The sequence below is a fragment of the Rhipicephalus sanguineus genome, chromosome 1 (assembly GCF_013339695.2).
Source record: "Rhipicephalus sanguineus isolate Rsan-2018 chromosome 1, BIME_Rsan_1.4, whole genome shotgun sequence".
In the NCBI taxonomy this organism is placed as follows: Eukaryota; Metazoa; Arthropoda; class Arachnida; order Ixodida; family Ixodidae; genus Rhipicephalus; species Rhipicephalus sanguineus.
Genome location: NC_051176.1, coordinates 165,577,169 through 165,586,221, shown reverse-complemented (window position 1 = coordinate 165,586,221; position 9,053 = coordinate 165,577,169). Strand labels below are relative to the sequence as shown.

General features: G+C 41.6%; 1 protein-coding gene across 2 annotated transcripts in view; it reads right to left on the bottom strand.

The window, feature by feature from the left end:
- Nucleotides 1–4,055: 4,055 nt before the first annotated feature.
- LOC119401568 (protein bicaudal C homolog 1-B-like) overlaps nucleotides 4,056–9,053 on the bottom strand; it is a 139,956-nt gene continuing 134,958 nt past the window's right edge. For both annotated transcript variants that reach the window (XM_037668471.2, XM_037668480.2), the window contains one exon: nucleotides 4,056–5,289. In XM_037668471.2, the coding sequence (XP_037524399.1) occupies nucleotides 5,174–5,289 (116 nt within the window). In that variant the 3' untranslated portion in view covers nucleotides 4,056–5,173. The remainder of the gene's footprint in view (nucleotides 5,290–9,053) is intronic.

The window sequence follows — 9,053 nt, the reverse complement described above, 5'->3', positions numbered from 1 at the left end:
AGGTTTAGGCAATGATTTAGGTTTGCTGACTCGACTGAATATGGCCAAATGTGCTGTTTCGTTGAATGCTTTCTTCAGATCAAACCCTAATATAGCTCTGGTGGACCTTGTTTTACTGTCTAGTACTCGCTGCCTAATCTGCAGCATGACGTCCTGAGGAGAGAGTTCAGCCCGAAAGCCCAACATAGTATTTGGATATATACATATTTCGTTTTCTTCCAGGCAACTGTTTCTTCCGAGAAGAACTGCGTGCTCCACAAGCTTCCTTGCGCAAGAGGCGAGATTTGAGACATTAATTGGTTCGCCAGGTTTGAGAGTACGTATGACCAGGGCTTCCTTCCACTGTTGTATGGAGCCCTTGGCCCAGCATTTGTTTATGTATTTCGTGTTATTCTCTATTGCCCGATCATCCAGATTTCTTAGCCTATTGTTATTAATCCCACCTGACCCCGGTGCAGACTAAGTTTTTGCAGCACTGCCCTAGAGTGCTATCCTGGACACAGTCAAATTCGACCATATTGTCAAATTTCGTAATGGCGGCATTTTAAGCCAATTGGAGAGGCGGTAGCAGCCCTCCGGGCCAATGACTTGACCAATGGCAGAATTTGACAACATGGCGGAATTCGACAGTGTCCAGAATAGCACCCCCAATCTCTTCTGTAGTTAACTCCTGATCCAAGGGCTCGTTATGCTTTCCCTCATACTGCCCATGCTTGAAGATTGTGTTGGGGGGAAAGGTATGTAGCGCTTGCCTCAGCAATGAGTTCGTCTTCCTTCCCTTTGCGTCTGTGCGCAAGCTTTTGCAAATTAGAATTTTTGAGCTATCCTGGTATTGTATGGATCTAGCAGGTATTTGAGCATATGCCACATTTGGCCAGTATTGCCAGCATTGTCTGTCCATAGCATTGCAGAAGTCATCCCATTGTTGCTTGCATAACTGCTTGCTATACTCTTCAATGTTTTTGTTTAACTCAGCTGTTTGCTTATTTAGACTCCTAATGCACTTTTGCTGATGCCATCCAAGTTGCAATGATTGCTTCACCTCACATGTGCTAGATATCTACGTATTAATCATCTCTACCACTTGGTCCGTCATGACAGTCTGAGTGGCACTGCTTACGTCTTTGATGACGTCTTTGACCCACTGTTCTATGTTTTCGATCAGCTCTTGTTTCGCAAAATAAGACTATAGGAAGCATGTTCTAATCGATTAACAGCTTTATTATTTTCAGCATCTGCGGCTTCTCCGATCTCGATTTCTATAATTCTGTGATCGCTCCTTGGTCTTCAAAGGTGTTTCTCCACTTGACCTTTATGACATTGTTTACAAGTGTTAGTTCTGATGTAGTTTCTCTGTTGAACCTGGTTATAAAGGAGTCAGGCTCATTTATGAGCGTTAATCCTGTATCTTGAATGTCTTGCCATAGCATCTTTCCCTTTACTCTTGAATAACCATATGCCCAGGCACTGTGCGGGGCACTGAAATACCCCCCCCCCCCTTGATTAGAGGACTAGTCCCAGCCATCACCACAGCCTTTCAAAAGAAAGTTACAAAGCGCTGCCTTATGAGGTTGAATTTCTGTATAAGTTTAGAATAAATATGCATGAAGATTTCCTCCATCTGGGGAGGAGCTCCATAAGCACGAGCTCAGTATCATGGATGTCATGACAACCCACTAGCCCTTTCATCACCACTAGCCCTTTCATCAGCGACATTCTATTATTCCTGCTCGGAGGCCCGATAGCTTGAGATCCCAAATGCTTTGCTTGTCCACACTTTTCCTGAAGAACCACGTCTGGTTTACACTTGTTTCTAAGGTAGTGTTGCAGGACCGCCTTTTTACCTTCGTACATCCTGCAATTCGACTGCCTTATGATAAGGTCTCTCTTTTCCCATCTTGTGGTGCGGTTACTGTGGAAGGTGGCGGAAGGAAGAAGAGCACTCTTAAAACAGTGTTCGAAGGGCTGCAATTCCTAGTTGCTCGTAAGTTTTGTGGATTCCTTGCTGAATTGATTACAGGAGTGCTGTTCATCGGAGGTGGCAGGGTTCTCCTCAGGTTAAATTCTGCTATCCTACAATTAATGTCAGCCACAGAGACCTCCATTTTCTCTAGCCTGTTAAGGGTAGAGATTTCCAGCAAAAGATTGCTGGTAGGTTCTGCCTGTTCCCGAGCCACCTTCTGCAGGTCGGAAATTGCCTGCTTTAAGTTCAGGGTTTGAGCCATGGCTGTGTCTCTGATCGCCTTTCTCTTGGATAGAATGAAGGAGGATAATACTCCACCTCCATGTTCTTGAATTACCTCTAGTCTCCTGGGGCTCGGGATAACGTTTGTTTGCCTTATATTTGCCGTTTTAAGCTCCTCAACCTCCTTGGTTAATTGTGCAATTAGTTCTCAATTGCACATTATCTTTCCTCATCTCATCTACTTCGTTATTGGAATGATGTGCAGTCCCCTCCGGTGTCCCAGGGCACAGCCTTTTGACTGCAACTGACCAACTCGCTTTAGGCATTGTAACCTGGTTTGCTTGACTGCCCCTGGACCTCACCCGGGACCTATATCGGAATCTGGCCTTAGGCATTTCTCTGCCTCTGGACCTAGATCTGCCTTGATCAGATGGCAGTCCACAAAGCAACTGCACCTCTGCAAGTGAATTTTTCCAAACAGCACCCCAATTAACTCCGACGTCACTGGAAGCATTCACGCCTACAACACTTTTTGCGTACGCTTTGCAGGACATTGAATCAGATGAGTTGTATAGGTTGTTTCAAGAAGTGGGTCCAAAAATCCTCGAAAATAAGGGAAACTGAATATGAACTTGTTACCTTCATAATTACTTTTTCTGTAGTGGCAGACATCTCCAGATGGCTAGACACCAATTATGGCAGTAATTGGTGAAATTAACTAAGTGGTGCAGCCAGTAGGTCGGGCAAATGGGAGAATTGGAGCCCTTTCAACGAAAAGTCCATTGCAGCTTAGAAGTTTTCAAAAAGCAGCTGCCAGTAATTTTGCCAGACCGATTAAATCTGACCAATTACGTCAGCGAAACAAACATGGAAGAGTGCAACTGCCATATTCTTCCAAGGCGTTCAGAATGAATGAGCGTCATTTATCAATCATCGATTGACTTCGCTTCATGTGTGTGGGCTGCACTTCGAACTTAACACTCATGGCACACGTACCATACGTTAACGAATGTAGGAGAATTAGTAAACAGCGACGTTATTCTGGTTGTTGCTAGTTGTGCTCATTGGCACCTCTGTTTCGCCAATGAATTTGGTCGAATTTCATTACTCCGCAATAATTACTAGAGGTAGTTTTTCAAAACCTCAAAGCAGATGTGGGCTCTTCACAATAAGGACTTCAATTCTCCCATTTGACTGGACTGCCTGTTGCCACTAATCAAAAATATAATTTATTTTCTTTAATTACTGTTGTAATCAATGTCTAGACATTTGCCTACAGAAAATTAATTATCAAGACTGCAAGCAAATATATTATTTCCCTTGCTTAAGGTTCTTCGGACATCTTGAAATGCCCTGCATGCCACTGAGGCTGAATGAGCAACCTGCGTGAACATCAAAATATTGAGGGCCTCATTAGCACTCCATAATGAGTGCCTTATTATATCACTGCAACTCAGACACTAAAGTGCAGTGAAACACACGATTAGCAGTAAGAAAAATCTGAAAGCGACGCTTACTACTAGTGTCTTATATCTCAGATGAAAGTGCCAATATATCGAGCCATTCTGTTATCTCCTCTAGATGCGATACATCTAACTCTGATTCTATCACCACCTCCAAAACCAAGGAGTTTACCCTGTCCACGCTGATCTACCACAGAAGGCAGGTTAGATAATCTTGAAACCTCTCATGAAATGAATCTTATTTCAAGGGGGAATACCAACAGGAATTTCAAGGGCCTTGAAAACAATATTCAATTTCAAGGGTTTTTAAGAACCAGTACTCACCTTGATTATATGCACCTGATATCCTTCAGTTACTTAACTTTTGATACAGATATTCAATACAAACAAACATCAAATCCTTGTAAAAAAAACTTTATTTTAGATGCTCAACTTACAAAAAAAAATGACTAGATACCTTGGCGATCCCATAAAAGCCATCAATGTGTCAAAACTTGTTCCAGAAATGTTAACATAAATACAAAAACATACGAAAGAGTACAACAGTAAGATTACCTGCAAACAACGTTATATTAGCAAAGTGCTGACTTGTCATAATTAGCTGGGCAGAAAACCTGAACCCTTAGGTTTTACAAAAAAATGAGCATCTGAAATTACAAACCTGCAAAGCAAAAGTGCTGTTTATAGATGCTTGTGTAAAACTTCAGTGGTCAAGTATGTTTGCTCTTAAAATTGCGTGTGGAGAACTTCATAAAAGTGCAACCACAATGGTTACAACAGAGCATTATTCAAGAGTCATTTGTGCTAAGGAGTAATCTACAATTGGTCAAAATGTGCATCACTTAACATATTCTGAGGAAACTAGAGGACAAAGAGAAATCTCAAGTGCCGCTCAATGCAGGACAGTAACTGCAAATAAAACACTTCAATAAACAAATCATAACTTCAGCCTGGAGTTAATTGTCAGTTTAGCAAGAAAAATATGGGGGCTCATTGGACATGGAAAAAACAGCACAGACCTCGAGACATAGGCGAGGTAAAAGCAGTGTATTCAGGCAGTTTCAAATTCAGTGCAGCTGCTATGTGAATCTTGTCAATACCATTAAAGTTACGCTGTAGAGGGTAAGAACACTTATTAGAAATGGCACTAGTAAAGTAGTTTGCCTCTTAAAAATTGTGCTATCAAAACTAATGGCAGTCTCAGTTGCCCTGTAGGAACTTAACATGCATGTACATGCAAAAAGAACCAATGTAGAAAAACATCTAGCACCACTTTAGGCATTTGTTTGGGAGTGTGTGTGCCTCAATTATATCACAAAAAACAAGGCCCTTCAGGTCTACAAGTCTGAACAGCAAATGCTGACAGGTGTGTATAACCATGACAGCATAAAAGAATGCTGCTAGGGTCTTAAGGAATAAATACCAACAAATATTTAAGGCAAGGTTAAGGAAAGACAGCAAAGTGAAGACTCAGATCCTTTCAGGATTTCTGGCACGCAATGGTTGGCAGCACAACAGCAGTGTGTCACCAGCAGGTGTTGACTAAACTCCGTGGTGGAGACTGATTTGGAGACTGAAGCTCGGCACCAAGGGCTGGTTGAAAGTTTCTAGTGATTGCACTCAATGCTTGAGAGTTGATATCTGCAAGGCAAATGATTGGTGTCTCAAAATTAGGGGTGTGCGAATATTCGAGTTTCAAATTTGAATCGAATATTACCTAATCGAATAATTCGATTCGACTTTTGAATAGATAGTATTCGAAGTTTCGAATAATTCGACATCACGAATATCTAAAATGCGACAAAGGCCAATGGTGCAACTTGGTTAGGATGACTGGGCTAAAATGAACGCTAACGCCGTTATAGTAGGAGTTTCGTTAAATCTTCACCAATATCCTGGTTCAGAAGCGAGCGCATGTTTATTTTAAAGGAGATTACGCCATTTTCGCACGTAAGAAAACACATGAGAAAACTGTCAAGCCCTTCACAACTTCGCTTCCGTACCGAAGGCACGGACTGCTAGTGTAGTTGGGTTGTGTATGCTGCATACAAGCGCCGTAAAACATACCGAGTTTGACCCATGAAAATATGAAAATTTCGCCAAGTGAAAATTTGTTCACGCTGTGCAGTCGCCACTGCCGCACGGCACCGCTCGTTCAGAAACTCCCATCGTTCCAGCGCGCAGTTAAAACGTGGCTGTGAACGGGCGCCCGAAGAGTTTTGGGCCCGGAGCACCCATGGAAATCAAGCACAACACTACCGTTGTCAGATGAGCCGTATTGCGCTGAACATAAAAAAAGAAGAAAGCTAGCTACCGTACACCCTCTGTTAGCTGCCAGGAGATTGGGAGTGGCACTGCTGACTGTAATGGCGGCTCTTCTATCAACATGCTTGCGCACCCCATAAAAGCTGAACAAACAAACAAACAACCAAATAAACGAACGAAAGAAACAAACCCTCCTGAACAAGCGCGTAATAAAGCTGTCAGCACGCTGTAGCATCCCCGATATTTTCCCCTTGTCTAGCCGTAACTTGCGGTACACGTTTCGTGTAAATATACTATTCGATATTCGATTCAATATTCGATATTTTTGGCCCCTATTTGGCACTATTCGATTCGAATTCGATTCGAGATGAAAATTTCACTATTCGCACACCCCTACTCAAAATATCTGCACCTGTACTTGGTGACAACTAAGAACTTGGCTCATGCTCTGCCCACAAAAGACACTGCAACTGAGTTTCCATACTCCAAACACAGACATCAATACTGAAGGAAGTTGGCCTGTATCATGATATCGCAAAAATGCAAATGTAATTGGCTGGTACAGCTATGTAAATTGACACTTGATACTAGAATACTAAGTACAGTCCAACTAGTGAGGAAACAAATTTTGAGGTGAAACCAGTTATCTGGTTTTCGAATTCAAATAACTGGAGTAATATATTAGAATGGCTCCCTATTTGGTTAATATCCAAATATTTGAATAAATGGACATTTGCCCTAGTGCACTGGTACGAAATTTATTTAATATTTTTGGTGCAAGCTTAAAACAAATGTGATGAATCCCTTCTGGTACATGTGAAAGATGTACATGGGTTTGATCTTTTGAAAGTCATGTGCAGAGTGGAAGCTACTGGGATAAATTCAATGCAGTCTGTCAGGTGTTTGCTGCACTGAGTTCACTCTTTACTGAAAGCCATTTGAACCTTGCTCTGCCATGAAACAATGCTGTCATTCTACCATATCTTTTCTCCCCATTTACGTTTGAGCTTGGGGAGAGCGAGCAATGTGTACATAAACACACTGCTAAGACAGGCAGTTGCTGCCCTGACAAAGCCACATCCTCTTGTCAAAACGTAGCTGTTTGCACCAGCTACATTCAGTGTTCAACAATTTTTTTTGTTGTTATTTTTGAGCTTAGTGAACTAGAATTCTTGCGTTCTCAGCTTGTGCAATAGCTTTAATCTGCTAAATATAGTGTGCCATGTGTGCACTACAAATGAGTGAACAGGCATATTTCAGACCGAGTCATCAAGAATGGAATGTCATCAGTGAACTTTGCAATGCCCTCGAGCCCCTTCACTTTGCCACTACCAACCTCTGCAGCAATGCAGTGTCCCCAGTCTCCACAATTCTGAGTGATGAAGAGATTTTGGATGAAACCAGAGCTCCAGTGATTGGGAGACTTCATAGAAAAATTTTGAAGAAATAGAACAGAGGTATCTTCCTTGGACTGAGACATCCAGTACAGATCAGTATCTGCACATCAGAGGGCATCTTTTCCCGATCCCATGTGCAAAGATCAATATGAGGAGCCAGATACCAGGAAGGCCATTCATACTGATCTTAAAGATGTGCTGACACCAAGATGCTCCAAGTGACAAAAGTTGAACAGGCGTTAGCCCTACTGAAGCAAGTGCAATCTACATACTGTTCAATGCATAATCATGTCTGTAAGACATATCAGCACAATTTGATGCACACCTCTCTCAACTCCAACTGGGACGCAAGTTAGATGCACTGAAATGATGGAAGGACAAGCTTGAATTTTAAACTTCAGGAAATATAGTGGCTGTTAAAACAAGTTGCCGTCTGCTGGAAAATATGAGCTACCTTGTGTTCTTTATTCAGAATGGAGTACTTCAATTTATAGAAATGCAGAAATGGAGCAAGTAAATCTATATCACTTGCATTGCAGTTAACAGTTTTTCCTTATATAACTATAGATTTGTCTGTGAAAGGGAAGAAACCTATTTTAACAGAATCAAGTGGCTTACATGTTTCCTGTAGTAGAGCATTTTGTTTCTAGCAATGGAGACTTTGCTTTAAGGCATAATGCTTAGCATGTATGTGTATATTATACAGGGTGTTTTTTTAGACAGTAAAGATTTTTTCTAAAAATGCTGACAGTGAGGCCCCTGTCGTCTTTGCAAACAAACTCCACGCCGAGGCAGAAAAACTTTACTGCACCTTAAGTTACATTCAAATGAGCAATGAACAAAAACTCGTTAATTTTTAATAACTTGAGAGCCGTTGTTCATATGGAATAGTTTTAGGGTGTGACAATTTATGGCATGCTCATTTTTGCGTTCTCAACCACAAAAAAACCACAAAAAAAGCACGTAATTTGAGATAACCAAAATTCGAGACCCCGACCGACACCGAGTGCACCGGGTGCGCAGGGGAATCTGTCAGACCTGTTACGTCAGACCGGAAAATCGCGTGATGATTTCTTAAAAAAGGCACGTCACAGCAGGAAATTGTCTCTAAAAATGGCAAGTTGTCCCAAATACCAAAGTGGACCGCTTATTCTTTGACTTGCGTGTGTAGTGCTTATCTGTTTCTTTTGAGTTGTACCCAAGAAAACCGCAATTTCTACTTTTTCTTTCACTGTACAGCTGAAAACTAGGCAGCAGCCACTGCGACACTACTTCTCGCAGACAAGCAAAGGAGTTCTTTGCACTTCTTTCGAGTTTAACAAAGAAGCGCAGCATTGCCATGAGGTCTTCCCGTGTCCTTTTATTTCAGCTACACAGTGGTTTGCCACATAAAATGTCCACTTGCACATGTTTAGACTATTTTTATTCACGCATCCAGTCAGGGTGCTTGTCTTTTGTTCTAACTAGGCTTCGAGCAGTTTGAATATTCGAACGAATATTACAGAATTCAAATTCGCTTTGAAATGAATTTAAATTATTATAAATTTCGAAGTATTTGAAACGAACGAATAGACATATATAAGCCGCATGTAACCCCCTGTAAAGGTGGTTTCACTGCAAGCACGGGTGCTATACTGTGAATACACCAATTCAGGGGAAATCCGAACTGCCGCGAAGCCACACTTCAAGGTTGTTTCAAGGCTTGTTATACCAGCTTATATGCTCTAAATATAGTAAATTTTA